Here is a 26,729-nt window from a genome sequence, read left to right on the forward strand (position 1 = left end):
ATGAAGGCTTTTGCAGAGTTTTTGTGGTGTGGACAGACATCAGTGCGCGCACACACATACACACACACGTTTCATGTATTATTTTACAGCTAGCAGTTCAATCAACAAGCAAATTAAATGTAGCCTATAACGTGAAAAATATTCAAATAATGGGATATAAATGGCTGATTTATCGACTTTAGATGGGAGTAAATTAAGCAGAGGATGTGATGTTTAGAGTGGAAGCGAGTCAGGGTGAGAAGTTGTGTGTAGTTAATAGTTTGAGGTTGGAGAATAAAGCGCCGAGCAGCAGCTCAATTTCCACTTTTCAGCAGTTGGAGAAAGTCGCAGCTGAGCGTCTGTCAGCAGCGCTACCAGGCTGCTCGGAAAGTCAGCGGAGCGGAGCTGCAAACACACACACGACCGAATGACAAACGGTGGCCGTTCATTCGCTCATGTCACCAACAGATATGTAAGTCACACTGGCATCTGATTTATAGACGCGCTGCTTCATTTACTGCAAAACCACAAGCGCATATTTCACCTGCAAATACTGCGCGGCCTACGCGTCAGTCACCCACCACCGACAGACTGCATGTCTGCAGGATGATGGCTGGCTGTTTCCACACACACACACACACACACACACACACACACACACACACACACACACACACACCGCAATTGCCCAGTATGTTTGATGCTGAGAGGGTTGAATTTTATGTTCAATGTTGTGACAAGTTCAGTGAATGATCACTTGAACGCATCAGATGATCTAATGATCTAGACTGTTTTTATTTATTTATTATCCGTTTATTTCTTTGATGAACATTTTATAACAAAGCTCCAATTTACCATGGTTTTAATTTATAACCTGTAAATAAAAGTTATTTATTATTGTCCTAAAGCAATCATATGATTGAAAAAAGAAGACGTAAAACTCTAGCGGTTCTTCAGTTTTCTGAGTCGAAGCATTATAACACAAAGATCAAGAACAGATAAAAATAATAATAATAATAATAATAAAAAAGCTAAAATCGTAACTGGTAATCCGGGATCATTAATATGACACCACGGGATTGGAGTACATCCCACATTATTAGTATCATGTTGATAACAGTGCAGATAGGATACTACAGGCCTCTGAGGAGCTGGGAGGGGTGAGTGGCCTGAAAAAAATACACGAAAACTTTATTTATTGTTAAAAAAGACGGCTTGGTGTTGCTCATAATAGACCCATTTTGGTGCCATTAGAAAACTCTTTGTGAAGAATAAAGGTCGCTGTTTTAGTCTGTTCCTCTCGAGGGAGGGTCCAGCAGACCAGCATCATTTTGCAAAATCGACATTTTTTAAGTAGCAAGTACATGACTGTATTTTATCTTGTACATTCACAGAGATTATTTCACGATTAACTGAGCAGTAGCCTGTGGTCACAAAGAGGGAGGATGTTTTAATTCTTATCTTATTTGATATTAACTGCTATTGTTTTACAAACCATCGCATTGAACTGTGATGTACTGGCGGTCAGAGGTTACACCTCGTTTGACGGATAGCAGAGTTTGGGGTAAACTAGTCTTGAGGAAAGAAAGAAAAGCCTAATTCTTGAAGAGGATTACTGCTGAAGATGATCATCATGTCCCGGTGTAACTGAGCCCTGGAGCCACATTCAGGAGTGAAGTAGGTGACTTTATGAAGGTAAAAAGCTTCTTAGGCTTTAATAATTGCTGCAGAGGGTTTTGCATTGTAGCATCATCTATGTCACTTTAAAACAGAGAGCAGTGTGTCAGCATCAGTTCAGGTGAATGAAAGGCTTCCTGAGGGGCACTCAGCCCTGCTGATCTGAACTAATGATGTAAAGCCGGTTCACCTCAGCGGGTTCATATTGACTAGTTCAAGCAGACAATCACAAAACAATCAAAGAATCTTGATCCCCAGATGATGTGGAAAATGGTTATAGACTAGGCTGAATGGATTGAAAACGCGTGTTGGCAGAGTGTTGGAGAGCTACTAAATGTGGACCTATATGGTGTTTGTGCTGGTGGAGGTGTCGCTGTCAGTGGCTGGATGTTACCGAGGCTCAGAGGAGGCACAGTCCGCCAGGGAGGGACGGTGCCCTCGCTGCACCGTCAGTGCCGGGCCGGTAACAGAGGCAGGGGGACAAATCTCTCCCTGCTGCTTTCACACATCAAGGGGGCTGAGCAACTGTGTGTATGCAACGCGTAGCAATATGTGTGTGCGTTCATGTGTGTGTGTGATTCCAAGAAAACACCCCACTGAGATCCCCCCTCAGAGCTCAGAGTGCGCGCTGCACAGGCGCAGAACGCAGCTCGGTGCTGGAGAAGCTGAAGGGCACTAGGGCAGCCGAAGCGACCGACGCACCGACACTTTCCAGCCGCAGAGTCCCACTGGAGAACAGGCGCTTTCAAACCACGTGCAGCCGCTGTGGGAAGGGAACACCCCGCTGTTTCCAGGCGGAAGACAGCTCCGGCGCACAGGGATGGATTTAAGCAGATGATAGCTGAATGCAGGAGGTACAGTACAGACACGTTGGTGCTGCTGATTAGCCGCAGTGTCACTTGATTATCTGCTGATAATCTGCGTGCTTTAAGCAGCAGAGTGTTGCAGACGGGAGCATTAAGGAGACGGTGTCAGAGGACAGCAGGGCTTTCAAATGCAGATGTCTGTGAGGGAAATCAGCTGCGATAATGAGACTGTTGGACTCCCACGACACGACAGTGTGATGTGGAAGCTCTGAATGTGACAGTTGAGGGCAGAGAGATGCTTCAGGAGCGGGAGAAGGCTCCAGAGCTCCAGCAAGTTAAAATAAGACTCAGACTGTCTTTCAGGTTTTTTCTGCAAATTGCTTGTTTCTTACTTTTGTCTTGGACCCTTTATTATTATTATTATTATTATTATTATTATTATTATTATTATTATTATTATTATTATTATTATTTATTGTTATGTAATAATATCATAATCAAATCATGTAAAACACTGGTGTGATTTATAGTTGAAGGCTATAGAACAATTTATAATAATTCTATAACACTTCATCCTCACGACTTTATTATTCGCGTTACTGTACTATTATATACTTTTACTGCAATACCTTCTCATCGTTGTTGTCGTCGTTGTTATACCTAATGAAAACTTATTTTTTAATTTTATTTCTTAAATAATGCCCTGTGCTTGGCATTGGTATTAGCAGATTCCAGTTAAAACGTAAAGAATTAATGACGTCAATATTCTACATTTGATCTTAAATCCATGTTGTAAATGTACGTGCTTAGGTTTAGTCCATGGAAGCTGCTGTTTTCGTGGGGTTTTCGTGTTCGTTATTATGTTAAGGTAACCCTCGACTAAACATTGGGTAGGCCTGCTGTTATTTTGTCTGTGGAGAGCACTGGAAAGTCATCCTTGCGGGCCACTGAAGTGACTGTGGAGCTTCTGTGCCTGTGGCCAGCGCGTTTTCTCCCCTCAAACAGTCTGTAATGTTAGATGAAACACCAGGCACCGCTTTCTTATATTCAGTTATTTTATGGTGATTTCCCAAAAGGAATTTCTCTTTCAGTAGGTTGAGGCGGATTTGTACGCACGTGTCAAACTATGCAGGTGATTGGAGATGGTGCGAGGTCTATTTTTTTTTTTTTTTTTCGTTCGTTATTTACGTATTCCTCATCTCACATTGTTTGCTGTTGGCAGTGAAAAGCATTCCCTATTGATGCTCAGGCCTAAATGTATCAGAGCTGCACAAAATGGCGGCAGATTAAAATTTATTATAACTCTCAGTTTACACGCCTCATACTTTATATATAACACACAACTCGGATTTCTTTTCCTCAGCTTTCCAGGCTAGTTTTCTGAACTCTTTCCCAACATGAGAACGCTTTCTACATCTGCACAGGAAAATTACTAACACTGTTTATTGCTGCTGCACAGCATTACTTCTTCTTGAAGTGCATTGTAATGTTTTACAAGCAGATTTATTTAAGCAAACATTTCTTACAGGACAAACAGCAGGCACAACCAGACTCCCCTGAGGATTTAAATACAATGTTTAAACACAATGTTATGTACTCAAAATCACATGAACTGACCCCTAATAGCGCTTCAGAACAGAACTTCTGTTTTCTTTTATTTACTTTTTTGCAACAGTGTTGACAGACATCCAAATGGCATAGCGTGTGTAGAAATACATGGCCTGAATAGTTTTCAGATCGAGTGTCCAGAGTGACAGAAACAGAAACAGGGTTCTGGCTCGTGCTGCTCAGTAGAACCAGTGAAAGGCCCAGTTTCACACTGTAAAAAAGGCTCTGTGGCCATTTCCCTGTCAGGCTTTATCTTTATTAGCTTTCACAAATGTCTCCATCAGTTTACTCTGGCCGCCGCCTCTCCACTTTCATGGCGAAGAGAGTGGCTGCTCTGTGTTCACAGGCCTGAGGGATGAACCACACTATGAGACAGGGAGAAGCAACAGGTTTTACGCTGTAACACAGTACACTGGGTAGTTTTTGCCTCCTTTCTTCCAAAAGATTGGTAGTTAAGATAATTGTGAATACTGTAAAGTCTAAGGAGAGTGATGAGAACTTGTGGTCAGTGTGAAATACGGAAGGTAAAACATGACATGAAAGAGAAATTCTAGTCAGAGTAAGAAATATGCCAGCCTGAACTGCTGAAATACACTTACATTTTTAATAAAGTAAACATGTTTGAAGTAGAAATAACTGTCATGTTAGTCCTTGACCAATAGTTCCAGCCTCGTCAGGAGCATTCAGAAACCAGCGTCTGCAGTCTGGAGCTGGATGACACCCTCGAGAGTCTGAGGCAGCCGTGCAGCTCAGAGCAGCAGTAGCAGCAGCAGGATGAGACACAGACTCAGATGGGGGTTATGAAGCTGTGGGAGTGACAATCTGCAGTGGTTCTGTAGGTGTGGGAGACAGGGGGGCACATAACCGTCAACATAACATGGATTACTACATCGTCCATTTTTACTCACATTATGTTAGTTTCAGCGGACGTTTTCTTTGGTTTTGATCCTTTCTTCTTGAAAAATCCAACCCATCTAGTTGCAATTGTTTTTCATCCCTGCCCTGCATGTATCACAACTGAATTCACATTTGCCCTTCAGGGGTTTCAGCTACAGTGTGTTACAGTGCTTTACATGCATTCTCATAACGGCACTCTTCGATGCATTTTTTTCTACAGCTATGATCTCAGTATGTCAGAATGATTCGCCGCTGAGGCTTTGATCCAGAGTCTCTTCCACAAATCTAAAATAAATCTGAGCTTTTGACTTGCTATCTGTCATGGAGCATAACAGCTCTAAGTCTGTAAGGGCTGAGGTTCACATGGGACCATTGTACGTGTTGGGATGCTCTACGAGCTCGATGGGATGGTACGGTAGTGAAATATGTGCAAGATATTGTGACCTCTTCATGCCAAAGAAGAGCAGATGAGTAGGCCTCCAAAAATACTGAACTGCTGTGAGAAGGCTGCCCCAGTGCATGATGGGATGCAAGGCTGTCCACGATCAAACAGCTTTTGTCTTAAGCCATGCTGAATGACTCAATATTTACTAAAATTATCCTTAAGGACAAATGGATGCAGAACTTAAAATAGAAGAAATCTAAATGGAGATTTTGTATTGTGAAGGCTTATATGCCATTATATTATTACTGATTCATATTGGTTTTGTCTTGCCTATATTTATGTTGATTTGATGTGATCCAGCTGAAATCTGATGAATTATTTTGTATTGTTTATATCTTAATATGTAGGAATTTATTCTGTTCATACTGAATGTAACTTTTAAAATGATGGCTTAGAGAGTAGTCAGGAGAGGGGGAGACAAATATTCCAAACAGCAGTATTTCAAAACTTCTTCAATCATGTCAACTGAACATTTTAACTGAATATGAGGTTTCCCTTCACATTCAGCTGAGCCAGTTTTTCATGTGTACTTTGCAATAATAAGCCACTCTAAATATTACTTGGCTCAAGTAAACACAACTTATTTTCCACTTTATTTTCCATTTTCCCGAACCCAGAAAAAATAATTTGCTAGATGACATCTGGAGAATTTTGAATTGTTCAGTTTGGTTTATTATAGAAATTCAAGAAACCTTTTTTTTTTTCCTTTTTTGCCAAAAGCAGATGTGGCTTGCAGTGGGAAATGGCGTTTCTATAGCACCTTAGCACCAGAAGTTCCCTTTTTATACAGTACAATTAAATATTAGATATTTCAATTTACATTTAAATGAAAATGTGTGAGATGATGGCCAACATCTGCTGGACTGCAACATCACCATTTACTTTCTATATTAGTGACATTTACATTAAACAGGACATAATATGTTATATGAATTATCAGCTGGTTTATTTATTGTCAGTGAGCTGGAGGGAAATGTGTTAGCACAAGTCAACTGTTTACATTTACATATTGTAAATGAAATATTGAGGGTAAATTCTCGAGGTATTTAACCGGAAAGAATATTAAATTATGTCAGTTAACTAAAACAGAGAAATAATTTCAATAAAATGTATAGCATGCAGGTCAATGTCACAGTCCATTTCATCATTGTTAATGCAATGCTTGTTAGGAAAAGTTGTTCTTGTTCACAGTCAGCATTATTACAGAGTTTAACTGTTCTTATTTACACTCCTGGCACAAGGCTAACAGCACGTCACATTCATTGGAAAAAGGCAGAGCAGCTCACAGTACATGTAGCAGTCGGTATACTGAATATGAATATAGGCAATATGAACCTTATGGAGTGAGGGAACCAGTGGTGCATTTCTACAATTACTATGATAGTATGGGATTCATATCATATGTTATTGCATTGGAGAGTCTACATTACATCTGTGTAACTGTCACATGCCAGATCTGATGCACAGCAGACATTTCTCTCTGCTTTCACAGCTACTGGCTGATAAGTCTGACAGGTGACTATTCTTCTAATCCTGCAGAGATGCTGCAGGAGAAGGTTTCAGCTGTGACAGACGAATGTACGAGCCGGGTCCAGACCGGCGGGGAGACGGATCGACTAGGCCTGTCCACAGCTCCCACCATTTCCAGCGCCAATGAGCCCGACCAGGTACACATGGAGTCCATGTGGCAAAAACACATAGTTACTTCTTATGGCTGCAGTTTGTAGACTGTTAAAATATGCAGAGATTATTCTATGAATTGTTAGAACTTAATAAAATAGAATAACATGTTGGTTAGTAAGTGTGTGTGTAAAATATACATAAGATACATCAAAGTGTGTTTCTGAGCAAGGCTCAGTGGAGAAAGACACAGTAGAAACATATGTTTACACTAAAGAGTGTAGCATACCAATGGAATCCAAAGCCAGCTTTTCATTAATCATACTTTGATGAATCTTTTTCAAGTGTCAAAACAAATGATATACTTAAGTCAATTAAATTTCGTACAAATCTGGAGTGAATTTATAATTTGACATATACTGTAGATGATTTTACATCTTACACTGTAGTGTATTTATATGGAATATTTGAAATGACACTGTGTTTTTCTTGATACCCTATTTCTAACTGTGATCGTGGTTGAGATTGTGGTAACTAGATGGTTTGGTTTGTGTTGAGTGTAATAGTCATGCCCACTCTTTTTCAGAACATTGAGAACATTAAGGTCATTCTTCATGAGAGAGAGCTGTGGAAGAAGTTCCATGAGGCCGGCACAGAGATGATCATTACTAAAGCAGGGAGGTTAGTAAAGCAGCTAACATATCACAGTCTAGACCCCAAAATGGGAAAACCATTTATTAATTTTATGTTAAAAATTGGTCATAATGCACTTATTCCTCATTGAAAATGGTTCTGCATGTACTTAGAAAAGTAGTAATCTGTTAGTATTTGTCCTTACATGGTAGCATAGCTCATCTGTTAATTCCATTATTTGAAATAACATTAATAGTCAGTGCTGGAGGTCCTATTGAGCGACATAATTACTTGAAGTATCAAAAGAAAAAGTACTTGTTGTGCACAATAGCCCATGTCAGAGTGTTTCTTCATATTTATACTTATTTTTTATTGTTGATGCATCTCCATGTGAGGAGCATGCTAATGTTCTAGTGAGTAAAAATAGAGCTCATTTTAAGTATTGTAAGTATACATTTTATTTACTGTTTGGTAGTTTAATCTATAACAATGGATGCGTTTACAATATGATCAGAGGTTTTGTATGTGAATCTTAATATGTAAAGAAACTATTGACTACAGTCCACATATAGTGGAGTAATATCTGTACAAATGTACTTTGTAAATTTCCACCACTGTTCATAATTAATCATAAAGCATTTCACACAGCACACAAAATGTTTTTTCGTTATAAATAGTGACGTAGTGGTTTGAACAAGGCTTCCCTCAAAGAAAACAGTATCACTGGACTTTCACCAAGATGTCAACAGAAACTTGGAAAATGTTACATATGTTGTTCGTCACATAATATATTAAAAGTTGCTCTTATTCTTCAACACAAAAATGTAAAGTTTGTGGAAAATTACAGAGAAAGTGATATTCAAGTGATGGATTCATTACACAAAATGAGTATCATACCTCTCTGTGACCATCTGTTTATACAGCTAATAGTAACATATAGCAGTTATAACTTTGTCTTTCAGGAAGAGCCAGAAAGTTCCTGCTGTAGTGACTACATAATTGAAAACACAAATGACTGCTCGGCTTGTTGGATTTAATGCGACCTGAGGATTAGATAGTGAGGCCTTTGGACATTAACCAGAGAATGAGTACACTCTCAAACCGACCTCCGCCTCTCATTCCTCATGGGATGTTTTTTTTTCCAGTAAAAAAATGTAAAAGGTCACCACATTTTTTCCTTAATGCTGCATAACCGTAAGAGATGGGCTTTCCCTTGTCCAGCTGATGAAGTGGGCTCTGAATCCTTAAAGCCCTTTGAAGGGTGTGCAGCTGTGCTGGAAAACCTGTCTGGGTTTACCTACACTCAGGCTACAGCAGACATGCTGAAGGTCACACAGAAACGGGCTTCGTCCTTCAAAAGCAACAGCTCTGAAAATGAACTCACACTAAATGACATCAACACCGGGCTAAAATTATTAAGTGAGTTATGGATAGTGTATGCAGAGCTACTCATTATGTTATCGTAGAAGACGTTTGGGGCACTCTATATGTAAAATCATAGCAACTTATATTAACTGCTGAAAATTTTCAATCCAGACTGAAGTGATGGAACCATGCTACTAGCATGATTAAAAATCTTAAAATCAACTTCAAGAACAATAAGCAACTAAATCAGTGCTGGTCAAGACCACAATAATCAAGACCATAATCAAAGTGAGATGACATTAAAACTATTTTCACATTTCACAACATCATTATAGACTGAATTGTTTTACTGTGGAAAGCAGTTCATAGTGGTGTCAGATAAACCAAAGCGATAATTTCTTTACTATTTTTGGAGTGCCTGTTGGATGACATCACTGAGAAGTCAGGTGACATTAATTCTCAGACTGAAATTTCACCCTTAACACCTCACTGAACATTATTCCAGTATGTGTCTCGCTTCACTTTTAGTGAGGTGTTTGGACAGAGTAGTCAGCACCCATCTTTAGTCCTTTGTCTGGAATCAACTATATGGGAACAAGGGATGTCACTCTCGTTATAGTGCACCAAACAGACACCTATAACAATCAAAATCATTTGCTTGTGTTCTTTTTTTATATAGCACTTTGCAAATCAACAGAACTAATGTTTAAGATGAACGTGAATGATGGCTTCATTCAATGCTTTCTAACTATACTGCTGGTCACTATACTGCTGGACTGGTGTCAGGCAAGTTAACTGGAAATGAATGAGGCCAAATCAAAAGAAATTATATAATACAAACAAACCCAAGTGGAACCAGGAGCATCCTCCCTGCCATGCTCAATAAACAGCCTATAGAAGAAATAGAACATGTTAAGTACTTGGGCACAATCATTGATCATATCCTAACTTTTAATGACAGCTTAAAGAGCATTTTTAAGAGAGCCAATGAGTGATCACTTTTAAACAGGAAGCTGAGGAGCTTTGGCATTAGCCGACCGATACTTGAAATAGCATACAGGAGCCTGGTTGAATGCATTTTGTCATTTAACGTAACCACTTGGTACAGCAGCTTGAGTGAAAAGAGCAAAAACAAGCTCTCCAAAATTGTTGCCACTGCAGGGAAAGTGACTGTTACGTCACAAAAACAAGTTTGCATTTAATTTGACACTGCTGTACACAACAAGTCCAAACTCAGAACTACAGATACAGTTGTAGCTCACAACCAGCACACTCAGGGTTTGAGCTACTTCTGTTTGGCTGTTCAGTCAGGATCCCAAGGACCCACATATATAAGAAGTCTCCCTGTGCCATACAGGCATTGAACACAGACTGACCACATCAGGCAACACCTGATGTTATCTTATAGGATTGGTCTTAGTAATATTTAGATAACCCATTTGCAGCTAACTATTGTATGTTGTATATTTTGGATGGTTTTAACAGTGGGTTGTGCTGTGCTTAGTGGATGTGCTTTTGTTGTATTGGGCAAATTTCCAGGTGGGCAATAAAGTCAGTCAATCCAACAGGTGTAGTCACATGTTAAAATGTTTTCTCACAACCTGTGACAGCAAAATGATTTCTTAGAGCATGTCTGTTATGTGGCTGTAAGCCCGCGTATTAGCTAGCCATTTAACTCATCATCTCGACCTTGCAACTGTTTTCCTTTAAGCCAATATGTGTGTGTGTGTGTGTATATATATATATATATATATATATATATATATATATATATATATATATATATATATATATATATATATATATATATATATATATATATATATATATATATATATATATCTGTCAGCCTGGTGATGGGCATGTATCCTGATCTGTTTGTATGTTTTCTTTAATGACTGGTTTGGCATCACACAAGTGATGGTGGACTCAGGTTGTCTGAGGGCCAGGGGCGAGTACCAGCTGCATTTGGTGGGGCAGGAACAGCATGTATGGCAACATAGAAGGCACTGCATTTTCTCCATTTCATGAGCACCCATTAGTCCACTGCATCATATTGGCTCCACTGGAAGGACACCCTAGAGGGTACTTCATCAGGTTTTCTAACACCATAGAGGGCACTTTTGTGGCTCTCTTGGCTTTGTTATCACAGCCTTTTTGGCTTGTGTCCCTTTCAAACAAAGCAGTTCATCTGCAATGCCTCATCATCGGCTAGATTTGTTTTTGCATTGTACACAGTTCAACCAAACAGTGATTTATTTACTTTTCTCAGACTGTTTCATTTGAATCATTTTAGAGGCATGTAGAAGTAAAAGTACTTTATAAGAAAAGGCAAAGATTGAAGATTTTCAATTAGATTCAATTTTATTCATAAAGTACCAAATCACAACAAAATTATCTCATGACACTTTCCATAGAGAGCAGGTCTAGACCTTATTAATATACAGAGAGCCCAAAAAATAACTGTGTCTTTCCTATCCTGTCAATGATCTTGGAGCCTTTATATTTTATCTTTTAACTCATTTGAGGGTCAGTTTCTAATCTATGTGTAACTGAAACGTCGTGGGGAAAGAGTGAAAACTGGGTAGCAATCACCAGGGTGATCTGCAGGCTGGTGAGGGTGATGCCGGTAGAAAGCCTGATAGAGTGAGGGGTTGAAATTTAATAGCCATGTCAAAATGTTAAGTGTTATATGTATAGTTTAAACATTACATGATAAATTGACTGCCAGTTTAAACTGCTGTCAGTTTCATTTTTGTTTTATGATGTTTTCATCCATGTCTGAAACATTTTGCGCACGTGAGATGTGTTTTTGAGGAGCTTTAAAGTATTTGGACAGAAAGATTCATTTACAAACACAACATCAAAAGTCCTAACAAACAGATTTGTCACAGATTGGAACCTATGAGTACTGACAAATTCATGATAATGAAAGAGGTGTACTTCCTGTCACACACAGTATCAGATAAATGGTTGAAATCTTTCAGACCAAGTAAAATGTAGGTTTCGTAGCATTAAAAGGAGAATTTGGGTATGACACGTGTGTGTGTAAGCTTATGAAGCTTGAAGTAGTGGTTTCATGGTAGAAGAGATGGAGTGACCTTGATTTCTCGGGCTCAAAGGTCCAATACAGTAGTTCCCAAGGTTGGTGCCAAGATTAGTTCATTTCTATTAATAAAAAATAAATAAATAAATAAGCGTTGTAAATTTTAGTGGCATTAATGTTAACTGCATTACTGAAATTGTTTTCAAACTTTAAACCGAAGAAAAGGGGAATAAACAGAAATCACCATGTTAAATCTGTGGTTATGACCCAGATAACACTGGTGACATAATAGTTCATGCTTACTGGTTGTCACAGTAACATAATGTTTTAGGGGTGCACAGGGGTCAAGTAGAAACTGTTAGAGCAGGCAATGGAAATATTTGTCACTAGAGCTCAAATAAATTCTGATTTTTCCCATTTTGGTTTCGACCCAATACCAAGTAATACTGGAGGGTATTGATATCAATATCAATACTTAATATTAATAAGAACTTCGTACAGTCCTGGCTGGCACAACACTTCCTACAGCCTGAGTCTGAAGTTGTCCTCTTTGCCTCCCATGATACCATCAAAGTGACTACCAACAGTCTTGGCAACCTGTCCACTCTTTCTACACCCCAAGACAAAAACCTTGGTGTGATATTTGAGTCCACCTTTAAGTTTGATGGGCAAGTCAATCTTATTCTTTGCACAATTGCTAAAATCAGGCTGTTTCTCTCTTTCAAATATCTTCATAAAGTCATCCACACTCTTATATCCTCCTGTTTGGACTACTGCAACTCCATGTATACTGGGATTAGTCATATGCCTATCCCACCTGCAACTGGTCCAGAATGCTGCAGCCAGGCTCCTGACAGGGACCCAGAAGAGGGACCATAGACCCCTATTCTGGCCTCTCTCCACTGGCTGCCAGCATGGTTCAGAATTGATTTTGAAGTTCTCCTATTTCTGTCTAAAGCCCTAAATGGGTTGGCTGCCTCCTATATTTCGACCTCCTAACCCCTGATTTTACCTGCAGGTTTAGGACTCACTGTTGTGAGGAGGGTCAGTGCAGAGGTGGCAGGTGAGGAGGTACAGATGCAGAGCAGCCAGGCTGTCGTGCAGGGGATCCCACATTTTCCCAACACTCTGAGATGAAACTTGCTCAGTCCACTTCCATGCAGCACCTAGCTGAGTCTGGTAGACTTGTTATTGTGAGTGTCACTGTCCATGCGTAATCCTCCCTCTTCAAAGCGCCCAGTGCAGCTCTTCCCTCACTCTCCCTCTTTGTACACAGCCCGTCAAGAGAGCAGCGGTGGGTTGATAAGAGGAATCCGGCGCCCACGATAGGCTGAGTCTATTAGGTTGTAGCGCTTCATCATCCCCCCAACATTCCTTTTGATCTTGCCGTGGTACTGGAGATTCCCAGAGAGGGAATGGATCACTGAAGGGCCCAAACATGTGGGATTGTTAAGAGAAACAGCTGGCTGGGCACAGAAACACACACCCTGACACTGATATCATACACACACTCTCCAACTTCCATTTCTCATGCTCCTCTTAAACTCACTCACTTAGTCACACCACCGTATGTATACATTTGCCTTCATGTTGTCGGCCTTTGAAAATCAGTTGTCCAGAGTTGCACTATCTATGGTTTTTTATAGGTGTTTTATAGATGCAACACCAACAGATGCTATGTTTCATTACATGTAACTAAGATTACAGACAGACACACAGGCAGCTGAATGACAGGACTGCAATGAAAGCCACTTTGCCTAAGAACAGCTATGCATGGACAACAATAAGAATAAGACTGGTCAAATCACAATGTATGGTATATTCAAATATTAATGTATGTGGTACTATAAATTTATGTGGTACCATAATAAATTAACTGGAAATTCCAATAAGAAACCATTTACAGGGAAATTAACCAGTTGTGAGTGCCTATTTTAGACTAATCCAGAAGCAGGCCTCCTGAGTAATCTGCTACATTTGGACAAGAACAAGAGAAATAACAAGGTCCTTACCAATCTTCAAAATTCAAACTGCTGTTTGAATGTGGAAAGAATAATATTCAGTCTGCATTGATCTGTTCAAATTCAAAATATACACTTTTACATTCAAAATGTACACTTGCAGTAGGCTGTCTCTTGCACTCCAGTGGGGATATTCCTAAAATCAACAACTAAAGGGATAGTTTGAGGTTTTTTGAGGTGTGGTTGTATGAGGTGCTTATAAATAGTCACTGTATTACCTAGTGTAGATGGCAGTCAGCATGTAGACAGGATCAGCAGCAAAATGTATTTTATCCACCTTAAAAAAGGCCCACCTAAAATAATCAAGTGTGAAAGCAGTCACTGTTTGTCTTTCTCAAGCTCTTTTTTAATTTTTCCTCTACTTCTGTCACTTTTTGTGTCTGCACCCGAGCGCAACATTGTATTTGCCTTTGAGGAGAGACCATGCCTTAGTGTGTCATAATCCCCATTTGTGCAGTTTAATGCATCGCCCCACTCTTTCTAACATAAAGTGTTGACGTTATGAACAGATACCAACACTTTTGTCTTTAGACCTGGTCAACCGACGTGTCATACCAACTAGTTTGTTTGAAGTATACTAAGACTTTAAGAGCAAGTTAAATTAGTAACTCTACAGAACCAAATCACATTTTGACTCAAAGACAACCATAACATTTCTGTATAAGATTGGGTTGCATCCCTATTATCTGTCTGGCTGGACAGACTCATTTCCACAGTTAATTAAAGTGAGCAGCAACCGAGCTCTTCCCTTGGTAGTTATGACCATATTACACAAATGTGAGGGCCACATGTGTTGACACAGGCCTCCATCTGCTCTGTCTGTATGGTGTGAGTGGAGCCAGAGAGGAGCAAAGGTCTGTTTTGAATGTTCCTCTCAGATTAACCCGTCTTTCAGTGAGGATGATACTGGGACTGATCTCTGCTACTGATTGGATTTGAAGCCTGGGAGTGAGATGCCCTCAATCCCCCTCCTCTCTCTCTCTCTTACGTGAGGGAGTCTTTACAGTAACATGATCAGATGGTGTCAAGCACCATGAGCCTTTGAAGAGGGGCATTTGCACCATTTGGAACAGCAAGTATGAAGATCTGGGTTTTAATGCTACGCCATATTTCCAGAAAGCATGCAAGGCTTTCATGAGTTGTCCAACGTTTGAGCTTGTTGCCATGGGCAGCACCCATAGATAAACTGCAGGCCCTTTTGACTGTAGCCTCTTGAGCAATGACAAGTCAGCTATCTAAACTGTTGTCCAATCTGGGGTGCCATTAAAAACCACTTAGGGCTTTATAAGGGGGCGCAGAGCCCTTGGCGAAATTTCCTTTGGTGCACATGGGATGAAAAAGTTTTTGGTTTCCCTAAAGAGGTCAGGAAAGGTAGTTCCCTTCATGTGTTTTATGACTTTGAGTGCTATATTAGCATATTCTGTCTTTTAGTCTGGAGCCTTTTAGAGATGAAAGATAGAGAATGTTCCCATACTTTTTATGGCCTCTCAGTATCACGAGTATGAGAGGATTTCAGTCTGTTCCCAAACAAATGCCTGCAAGGAGACAAATCATTACCAGGCCAAAAAAATGCAAGATTTTGCAATAAGGACAATGTCAAGAAAATTAACCTAGAAGGTTTGGCAAGTTGGTTTTATTCTGCAGTGCGCTTAGTGGGGATATTTGTGTCAAGTAAGCTTCATCCAGTTAATGTTCAGGTTATCACAGGTTACAGAGAAGACAGCTTCACCCTACTCATCTCTCAGTCCTGTGATCTTTACAGGACCTTGCTCTCCCCAATCCCTTAAAATCATTACTGAAATGCAGTCAATCAGCTAATCAGACTATCTGTGACAATGCTACACTTATCCAACACACACACACACACACACACACACACACACACACACACACACACACACACACACACACACACACACACACACACACACACACACACTATTTTAAACAGCAAATTGAATCATAGAATCTGGTACAAAGTACAGACCTTTGGTATAAGCAGGTTTTTATTAGCCCTTAAATTGATTGCATATGAAAAGGCTGTTCTTTTTTATGGAAACTGATAATCATATAGAAACCTAGAAATACAAGCTTAGATCAGATCTGTTTCCTGACACTGATTTGTGTTTGAGAATAGGACTTAGAGTACTGTACTGTACAGAAGGTGCTTAAGCTAATGAATGTAATGGAATACTCAATTGTTAAGTCAAGTATTGCCTTTAATTCATGTGAAAGTCTAACAAGAGCATTTCTAACACTTTTCTTTGACATTCTTCAACAGGAGGATGTTTCCTAGCTACAAGGTAAAAGTGACCGGTATGAACCCCAAAACCAAATACATTCTACTCATTGACATTGTCCCAGCTGATGACCACCGCTACAAGTTCTGTGATAACAAGTGGTAAGTTTGCAATTGCAATGCCATAAATGAGTCTGGTTGAGGGTTGCCCCACATGACCAGTAGCTCAGCTAATGTCAGATATTGCTGTGTAACTGATATTATGAAGTCTGCTGACTTTATTAGTCTTCCTTACTTGTGCTTTGGTTACATTATCAGCATGCCCAATTGAACAGTTCAATGGTTTTTGATAGAAAAACACAGACAACACACTGTAACATCCCAGGAGACATGTTTGTTCCTGCTTGTAGTCCCATTCTGCTCTTTCTCAATCAGACTGCCTAATGATGATGTCTTTTAAGCAACTGACTGTAGAAATTCAGGAAATAAAGAAGAATTCAAATTGCCATTATCCTGCTATGATGGAATCTGTTCTGTAAAACTTGAATAATTGTGCTTCAGTTAGAAAGGGCCAGTCTAGTAATGCCTCTGCCATGTTGCTTCCCAACCCTTACCCAAGTTTTCTGCATCCAATGCAACCATTTTCAGATAGTGAAGTCTGGTGTCTCCATGAAAGTCTGACATGCTAAAAGCCTATCCATCACCCTGACCTTGACATCCTTACTTTCCAGCCTGAGGACACACAGTAAAGGTCACACTACTTTCAGTATTGGCACTATACATTGGCATTGGACATAAATTGAGAGGTGCAGAATTGTCCAATTATTCCTGTTGATACTGGGCTGTGGTTCTTAATTATGAGGAGGAAACCATTATACCCTAGCTAGTAGTTATTACACCATATCAACAAGTTTATTGGGGCAGAAAATGAGTAAACAAATTTCTTTAATGTTATTTGGTATGTCTCCCTCATTGGAGAAAACAGTGGAGAAATGCAGATTTGAATACACAATATGAATACATGCCATGAAAAAGGCTGGATTACCAACCGGCCAAAGTGGGCAACCATCTCAGGGCTCCCAGGTTCACTGTGTGACAATTTGTTGGTAACTGAATTAACTGCAAGTTAGTTAGGGTACTTGCAGCACTAAAGTATAATATCAGCTACTATGGGTCCTGCACTATTACCTACATTAATGATGTGAAACTCATTTGTAGAGTTATCATTATTTTATTCAACTGAACTTCAAATTTTTTACCCCATGGACCTTTAACAGGTTACTCTGGCCCAGCCACAGGTCACTACATCAGAACGAGCTATGACAGATCTTGTGCTTACTTCTCCTATTCATGAGTTGGATCCATGGAGTGTCAATGTGGGTACTTGCTGCTTCAGTTCTGCCTATATTGGGTAAATAATATCCTTTTAAAACAAGCACTTGGCTCATCAGATAACCACCATTTCCTCTATTCCCCAGTGCACAGTCGTTACCAAAATCCACACATAATTGCAAAAGAAAAAAATCAACTTCTCGGGAAGAACACAACTGCCACATACATATTTCAATTATTGTGCAAGAACAGGTCCTCTAAGCCAGGCATGGCCTGATGGCTAATTGTTAGAGCAGATCATTACTGGCTATGTCTCCTTATGGCAGGGTGCAAGCAAGATGCTTGAGAAAGCTGCTGAACTGGGCTCAATATTTACCAGCTGACCCTGTATCTGAAGGCAATGACATTGCAGTGCAGTCCAACATCAATTAGCAGGAAATTAGAACTGGCACTGCCAGTTTTCTATGCGTGGATAAAAATAGTTTTGAGAGGAAAATCTGAAAAGAATGCAAAATCTCCAGCAGAAAGAAGTAATTTTATAGCCATTTGTTTCTGATCTTGTGGCATGGCCTGTAGTGGGGCTCTGGTGTTCCTCAGCGACACCTTGAAGAAGCATAATTAGCAATGATGTTTAAGTACAGGCCACGTCCTTCCAGTCTAGAGGATTAAATATTGTAGGGATTGAGAGCAGTGGTGTTCTACGCTTCTATACAGCTATATTTTAATAAAGGAGACCTGGTTCATGTGGTGACAGGAAAAGACATTTTTAGTGGGCTATCTTAGATTAACTGAGACGTCTACAACTAGGAACAACATTAACTTAGTTTTTTCTTTCCTTACCACAGTTTCCTTCTGCCTGTTTCTCAATCTGTTTTTAGGATGGTGGCTGGCAAGGCTGAGCCAGCAATGCCAGGCAGACTCTATGTGCACCCTGATTCCCCTGCCACAGGAGCTCACTGGATGAGGCAGCTGGTGTCATTTCAGAAGCTCAAACTAACAAACAACCACCTGGACCCTTTTGGGCATGTGAGTACCTGCGAATACTTGTTTTTCTATAATTCAAGACCTATTCAAAGAAAGAAACAGTGTTGTTACCATGTTCCCAGACTTAAGCAATTAAAGTGAGTAAAATGTTGACCAATTGGAATGTCTCGTTATATCCCTTATATATCCCTCCAATCATCCAGACTAGGAGTCATAGACAAAACTACTAAAAGAGAACCTATGTTGTAAACAAATAGAGAACATAATTTTGATTTACTCATTCAGGAAGTACAAACTACATCACATCCAGTGGATTTCAATGAGTCTACAGGTATGCTCGTGGCTCTTTGTAAAGAAAACCCAACTGTTACGGAGTTAAAGCAAAGTATTGGACAAATTGCTATTTTAACCAGATGATGGCATTAGGTGAAAGGTCAAGGGAGCATGAAAGTTTACAAAGACCATGAATATCTGTAATGTCTGTAATAAATTTTGTGAAAATCCATCTGGTAGATGTCACGATATTTCAATGGATAAGTGAAATGTTTGACCTGCTGGTGGCACTATATGAAGTCAGGGGATCACCAAAGTCATTAGGATTAATTCTCTGGGCATGATGGATATCTACACCAAATATAATGACTAGGGCTGTCAGTTTAACGCGTTAATTAGATTAATTAATTACGCTGCAAATTAACGCGCTATAAAAATTAACGCAATTAATCATGAGTGGCAAGTCAATGCGCAAGCATTTTAAATTTGGCCCTTTGAGTGACCCGTAGGCTGCAGCGGCAGGTCGCATCCTACCTGCGCTACTAGTCAAAAACAGGGTGACAACAGACATGGATGCGACACCGGAGAGTGAGGCAAGCCTACTTGGACCTTTGAACGGCAAGTTTATTTATAAAAAGAACAAAGACGGGACTATTAACAAGGACGCAGTGGTTTGTACCTTGTGTAAAAAAGAATTTTCCTATCACCGTAGCAGCTCCAGCCTGAATTATCATTTCAACGCTAAACATGTAGTTGCTGCTAGTGCCGCTAGTGCTACCGTGAGCTCACTCCGCCAACCCACACTTGCTGAGTTAGGAAAACGAATGAGCAAAGCCACGACAGAAAAACTGACAAACTCAATCGCAAAGTGGGTTGCTGCTGATTGCAGGCCGATTTCAATCGTGGAAGACGAGGGCCTAAAAGAGGCGTTTCAGATAGCGTCATCTGACTCTAATTTCCAGCTACTGTCGAGAACTACAGTGATGAAAAGAATTCACCAGCTGTAATGTGAATATCAGTGAATTGTAATGTCCTAGAATTCAAATTCTTTATTTGGGGACCTTTAGCAGATATGAGATTAAAATGCGATTAATTAGATTAATTAATTACAAATCCTGTAATTAATTAGATTAATTTTTTTAATCGTCTGACAGCACTAATAATGACAATCCATCCAATAGTGGACCAACTGGAAGATGAACATTGCCATCCCCAGAGCTAATGTGACTAAATACACTAGTCTAAAGTCAAGAAAAAGACCTGAGCAAAACAAGATGTTTATTCCAGGTGTGCAAATGATGAGTGAAGTATTGATGATCTGCCCTGTAATATACAGTTCAAAACCCATCCTACTAACCAATAAATAATGTTGTAAAAAGGGTTCTGTTGGGGAAGTCTCTTTAGCAGATAGAACTATAGGCATAAAAATAAACATTTATTTCTAAAAGTCCTTGTACTCCAAAGAGAATTTATTAATTGTAGCATTGCCTGTCTGGGGTATATTTCCAACACTCCAACAAAATATATTTCTGTAATTTCATGACTCGAATGAACTCTGTTCAGCCAAAAAAAATCCCATCCAATGCCAGAAACACTGAAAAGAAAGTATTTGTAGAACATACAGCTGATGTGAAAATTTGAATTGATACATGTGCAAACAGCAAAATCATGAAGGTGTTTTTCACAGGCAGATTTCTGAAAGAAGGAAGAAAGAAACTGAGGAGGCAGAGACTGCAGAGGGAGGTGAAGAGTGTGACTGTGGCAGTGCTCCCCAGGGGGACTCTGGGATAGCTTGTCTGAAGCCATCCCATCAATGGGCGGGCTCATTAGGTTCATAACCTCTCAGATCAGTGGCGGGGCCTGCTGTCAGTTTGAGTTGAGTGCCTGGCCAGTGATAAGGGCGAGTAATGAGGACAGAGCAAGTTTGAGGCCAGGCACAGTGCAGATGATGCCCAGACCAGGAGGTGTGCAGTAGGGCAGTGGAGTGAAGGAACTCAGAGTTGCTCTGAAACTGATCCTTTGAATCGATGATAATCATTCTTCTCTCTATTGCACCAAATCTCTCATCCACTATCGTCTTGTCTTGACGGATAGGCCCTCTTACCATCAGCAATACAACTATCTTCTGTTCACTGATAGCAAACAGATGTTAGTGACCTGGGATAGATTTTCTACTGTTAGCCAAGAGTTGTTCCAAGGAATCTCCTCCTCAATGGAGTTGATTTGTTTCACACACCAGTCATGGGGTGGTACCACCACAAAGAACCATTGCGAGTCATTACTGTTGACTATTAACCCTGTCCAAACACCAAACGCTCATGTACTATGCCATTCAGCCCTGTATTCCAAAGAATGACATCCATATTGGACAATACCATCCGTCACAATTAATGCCCATTGCCAAGGTTCAGCACTAGTTCAGGAATTATTATGCCTTTTATAAAAAGTAAAAAGGAGGTATTGAGGTATTGGACTGCTGTGTAGCACATTTGACTTTCATACAAGAGACTGGAATTTGTGTCCCATCACAGACCTTAAACTGATGGTTAGTCACCTTTTTATCTTTCTGTAACATTAACCAAAATATTTAGTTGCCTAATTAGAGCCATACCTTAACCATATCTTATTTGCCACAACTACAATCTTTCTCTGACCTTAGCCATGCACCCACAAAGAATGTTAAAATCTGGGGTTTTGCAGAATCTTCCAATACTGATATTCTTCTCTGGCAAGAGAGTTTGGATCATTACACGCTGTGGTAATACAATAATACGATAATATAATAATGTCCTTTCAAGAGGTCATCCCAAGCACATCAATCAAAGCAAATAATCATGTCTGAATGTTTATACATAAGGGAAGATTAAAGCAAATAGTTTCCTTATCTCTTCAGTGATCTATACAAGGCCTTCCTGATCACTGCATTCAGATAGAACCATGAGTCTTCAGTATCATCCTCAAACAGCAGCCAGACAGCAGAGCAGACAAAGATCAACAGAGCCTCTGGTGAACCAGCCAATAGCTTATCTCTGTCTCCAGCCTGTCTCAGCAACAGGAGCATGTGAGCACAGGGCCATTTGGTGTTCAACCTGAGCCTAGCTCCCTGTGCCCTGTTCGACCTTTGCCTCTCTCCGGGAGCCCCCTGGAGGAGAAAGCTCCTCAGGAGAGTGTCTGGCAAATGAGAAGGGGAGCCGAGGTGCAGAGCTTGATGCTTATCTGCTCTGACAGAGCTGGACTAGTGATGACCCTTTCCCTACTGTTGCTAACGCTTCACTGGGCACAGCACTCGGCCGTGGTGAGCGGACTGATGCTAGTGAGACGACCTGCAGCCACCCAAACAGCCTAAACACTAAACATGCTCAACACATGCTACCTGCTATACCAACACAGAAACATTTAGATTCCAGATCAAGTGTGATGGAGATTAAAGATGCTAAACTTTTAACTGAACTACGTGACTGAATTAACAACTGAGCTTTTTGAAAGGAGGAAGCTGGGAAAAGATGGCAATAAGCATGGTATTCTATGCACATTAACTGAAAATATACAATTCATAAAGCTAACTACTTGACTAATGATAATATCAAAACAAGGTATGAACACACTAATTAACACTCGTTAAAAATAGTTTGATCTTGTAGCATGACTTTAGGTGTCTTGGACTGGTCCCAACATGCTGGTGAGTTTGCAATGAGGCAAACTTTGCGTGAAGGAATGACACCCTGTTGACAGCATTTGATGTTAATACTACATTCACATTATGTGGGGTGGAAGATGTAACTGTGATTTTCACACTGAATGAACATTCATTACTGTCAAAATATTGCTCTTTGTGGGGTGGCACTAGCTCAGTCCATAAAGACTTGCCCTAGGGCCTGGAGGGTGGCCGGCTCGAGTCCAGCAAGGGCTGGGGAAGTGCCGGTTCACCTCCAGGGTACTGCCAGGGTGCCCCTGAGCAAAGCACCCAACCCCTAACTGCTCAGGGTGATATGCTGTGGCGAGCCATCACTCTGACATCTCTCCACATCAATTGCATGTGTAGGTGTCTGTGTATCTTTGTGTAACAAAGGACAAATCAGAGTGTAAAGACGAATTTGCCACAAAGGAATAAAGGAATGATTATTATTCTTCCTCTATTAGTGATTTCGATTGTTGAATAATGGTTCTATGATACTCATGTCGAAATGTGTTGAGGGTACAAAGTAGTGTGCATTTCCCTAAAATTAGCATAAAAAATACTTACTTTTATTGAGAGAGTTGATGTCATTTTTTACATACAATATACTGTATAATAATACAACTATTGTCCAAGCCTGTGAGAGTCTGTGCTTAGGGTGGACATTGGGACAGGGTGTCATTTTAATGTCATACTAATAAAGTATGAATTATACGCAAATCTTAGTTTAAAGTTTTTGCAGTAAATATGCAAGAAATCAACAAACTTTAGCATTCTAATGGGAAATTTAGATAAAAACAAACAAACTAAACAGTAAACGATTAACAAAGATGTTATCTTAGTGCATACTCAATGTATACTCAGGGTACTGTGAAATTGGCCCATTTCATGGTGGATATTTCCCAATGACAAGCACAATAGCAATTAATAACATTAATGATGTATTTAAGTGTTCCACTTCCGGGGCCCTGCTCTTAGACATGCTTGTTTACTCTGTAGGCTAGGGTGGAATTGAGCCTTCTTTAATGTTATTAATTTCACCTGTGCTTGACTTAATGTTTGAACATTAACTACTTAATACGAGTAAATCTGCTTGAATAATGAGTTGTCCTTTAATAGACACTCTTTTCCCACAATTCAATGCACTAAAATGGCCGAACAAGTCACTGCTGCAAAAACATCTGGATGGAGGTGAGATGTTTGTTGGTGCATGCCTTGCATCATTTCCTGTTAGTACAAGTGAGAAAGTGTACTCACTTCTTGTATACCAACCAAAAATGAGCATATAGTACATGGTTTACAGTATAGGAAATAGGGACACAGTTAACACCACCAAAAAGATATTGTCACACTTTACATGCTTCTTTTGACCTTCAAAAGACCCCCCACAGCACTGGAGACACAGCTGGAGACACAGCTGCAACTGATATAAGTAATTCTAGTTTCATGTTTCATGTACATCGACGGTAATGCTGTCTATTGTCACTGCTTGCTCATTACCTAACAATAGGAAATGGGTAAGCTTACCTTATACCTATTATGAATTTTACTAGCAGCGGCTGTGTTTTCCATTGAGTGACACTCCTGAGAAAAGAGTGCCTAAAGAACCTTTTTTTTTTTTTTTTTTCTCAATGATATCCCAGGAAAGTTAACTCATATTGGAGTCTGAATGTTCATGCAAGCAGTGGCTGTAATCTAATTCACTGTATAGTGATTCCCTACCTAACGAAAAGGGGGCCAGTTAGAAACACAGCGCATGCTGCTGAGTGGAAACAGAGTAGACCGTAGCTGTTTAGTGGATCCTCTCATATTATCAGTGTATTGGGTAATCAGGGACTGCAAAACTTCATCTGTGTACAAGTCAGTTATCATTTTCTTTACAAGCTAGTGGTGAAAAACTAAATATGAAAAAATTGATAACTAATTCATGCACCTGACATCTTGACAGCAGCTCCTATGCACCACACCACAATGGCTGTTCACAGACATTGCTCTAACAAAGTTAATGTATTGCTTTCTCTAATCCTTCCTAGATCATCCTGAACTCTATGCACAAGTACCAGCCCAGACTACACATAGTCAAAGCAGATGAAAACAACGCCTTTGGATCCAAGAACACTGCCTACTGTACTCATGTCTTTCATGAGACAGCCTTCATCTCTGTAACCTCTTATCAAAACCACAAGGTACATCAGCTATCAACCATCTACAGTATACGACAGATATTAAATTAAGTTAATAAATTAATTCAAAATTCTTAGCTTTACAAATAGAAAAGTAGTAACACTTGTTACTTTTCTGGCCAAAGGTGAATTATGTATAACTAAGTTGGATAGTTTAATAGATAAGAAATGTCTCTAGGTGTAGTTTGATGAATTAACCATCAAAATATGGGTGGTGCAGGGGTTACTGTGCACCACAGCCCTGGACCTAAGGTTGAAAATTGAGTTCCTTAAATTGCTTTACTTATGGTTTGGTTTATACCAAACTGGATGAGATCTTAAATGCAGTGTCACTCTCCTAGATCACTCAGTTGAAGATAGAAAACAATCCATTTGCCAAAGGATTCCGAGGTAGTGAAGAAGGAGATCTGCGCGTTTCAAGACTGCAGGGGTATAAATTTCAGCTATTTTCTGTATGGATACAAACAGAAAGAAAGACTATGTTGAGTAGAACTGTGGGCACGGCAAACTGATTCCTCTCCTCTTCTGTTGCTGGTGCTAATGTCTAGGAAAGAATATCCGGTGATTTCAAAGAACATGGTTCGGCAGAGGCTCATCTCCTCACATAGTCATCTACCTGGGAAGCTTGGAGCAGGAGTGCTCACGGGGCACCCTCAAGTCCTGACCTCTTATCAGTATGAAACTGGGGTTCCTTTGTCTAACTCTGACTCCCAAGATCCTATCTCGAACCACTTCCCTCAGAGTCGAGATCCCAGCCTTCTATACCACTGCTTCAAACACCGAGGTATGTTCTCAGTCACTGTAGAGAATCAGGTGTGCCCATTAAGTACTCTGTGCTTTAAAAACAATACAGTTAACTGTATCACTTTGCAGATAATGCCCGACACCTGGAGCTTGGATGTAAGCGGCCATATTTGGAGGCATCATCTGCAGTCTCAGAGGAGCATTACTTCCGTTCAGCTCCCTCTTATGAGTCGCCCTTACTTACTCATCCATACTGTACTGAAGCCATCACCTCTAGAGAAGCTTGTATGTACGGTAGTATGGAAACAGAGTCTGGATCTGCGACAGGGGACACAGATGACCTAACCAACTCCTCTTCAATAAATTGCAACATGTGGGCTACAATGCAGCCATACCCTCGTTATAGCGTGGAGAGTGTCCCATACCAGCCCTTTGCTGCTCACTTCACCAACGCTGCCACGGTCACACCTGTGGTACCGCACCCTGCATCATCCATGGCATCACGACCACAGGCTGACTTGGGGGTCTACAACTCAGCTACAGTCCAGCGAGGTCTGCCTGTCATACCTCCTTCATCCTCCTCTTCATCCTGCTCTCCAGCTGTTCTGGGATCCAGGGATAGGTCAGCCCATGCGCCTCTGTACCACAAGAAGCCAGGGTCACCACTCCGGCCTCACAGAGATTTCTCAGCCTATCCCACACAAGGCACAATATCCATCCGGGATCCATCCTATCAGTACCAAGTGGGGCTGAGTAGTGGCGGGACTCACTGGACTGACAGCTAATGTGGACGACTGCACAAAACCAGTTTTGTCCAATGTACTGAACAAGTCAAGAAATTAGCCAAGGTTCAAAATACCACTTCTGCTGATTGCAAGCAATTCTGATAATGAACTACAGCCATGATCATTGTCAAATTGTTCTCCAAAGCCATTTATATCCATGAATTGTCACTGAAACACTAATACATACAATGCTGTTTGTGGTGAACAGTGGCTGACTAAGGAGGGGTTTAAAGGCAAAAACTAAATATATAAATACATAAATAATTACATGGTTTGTAGATAAATGAATAATAAATAATAATATGTAATTATATAATAAAATGGTTAAATAAACAAACAAATAAATACTAAAATGCCCAGGCTGTAGGGGCCTCAGGTTTAAAGTTGGGGTGAATATATTGGTATGGTTTAAAACT

At 40.2% G+C, this 26,729-nt stretch overlaps 1 protein-coding gene across 1 annotated transcript; it reads left to right on the plus strand.

The window, feature by feature from the left end:
• The first annotated feature begins 2,400 nt into the window (after window positions 1-2,400).
• On the plus strand, window positions 2,401-26,313 carry tbx4 (T-box transcription factor 4). The gene is made up of 9 exons (XM_070970845.1): window positions 2,401-2,510; window positions 6,952-7,079; window positions 7,619-7,713; window positions 16,379-16,498; window positions 18,547-18,694; window positions 24,635-24,787; window positions 25,126-25,214; window positions 25,333-25,568; window positions 25,658-26,313. The coding sequence occupies exons 2-9, from the start codon at window positions 6,954-6,956 to the stop codon at window positions 26,311-26,313; spliced, it is 1,623 nt and encodes a 540-aa protein (XP_070826946.1). The 5' UTR covers window positions 2,401-2,510; window positions 6,952-6,953.
• Window positions 26,314-26,729: the final 416 nt, after the last annotated feature.

This window comes from Chaetodon trifascialis, chromosome 9, assembly GCF_039877785.1.
Source record: "Chaetodon trifascialis isolate fChaTrf1 chromosome 9, fChaTrf1.hap1, whole genome shotgun sequence".
NCBI classification, from domain to species: Eukaryota; Metazoa; Chordata; class Actinopteri; order Chaetodontiformes; family Chaetodontidae; genus Chaetodon; species Chaetodon trifascialis.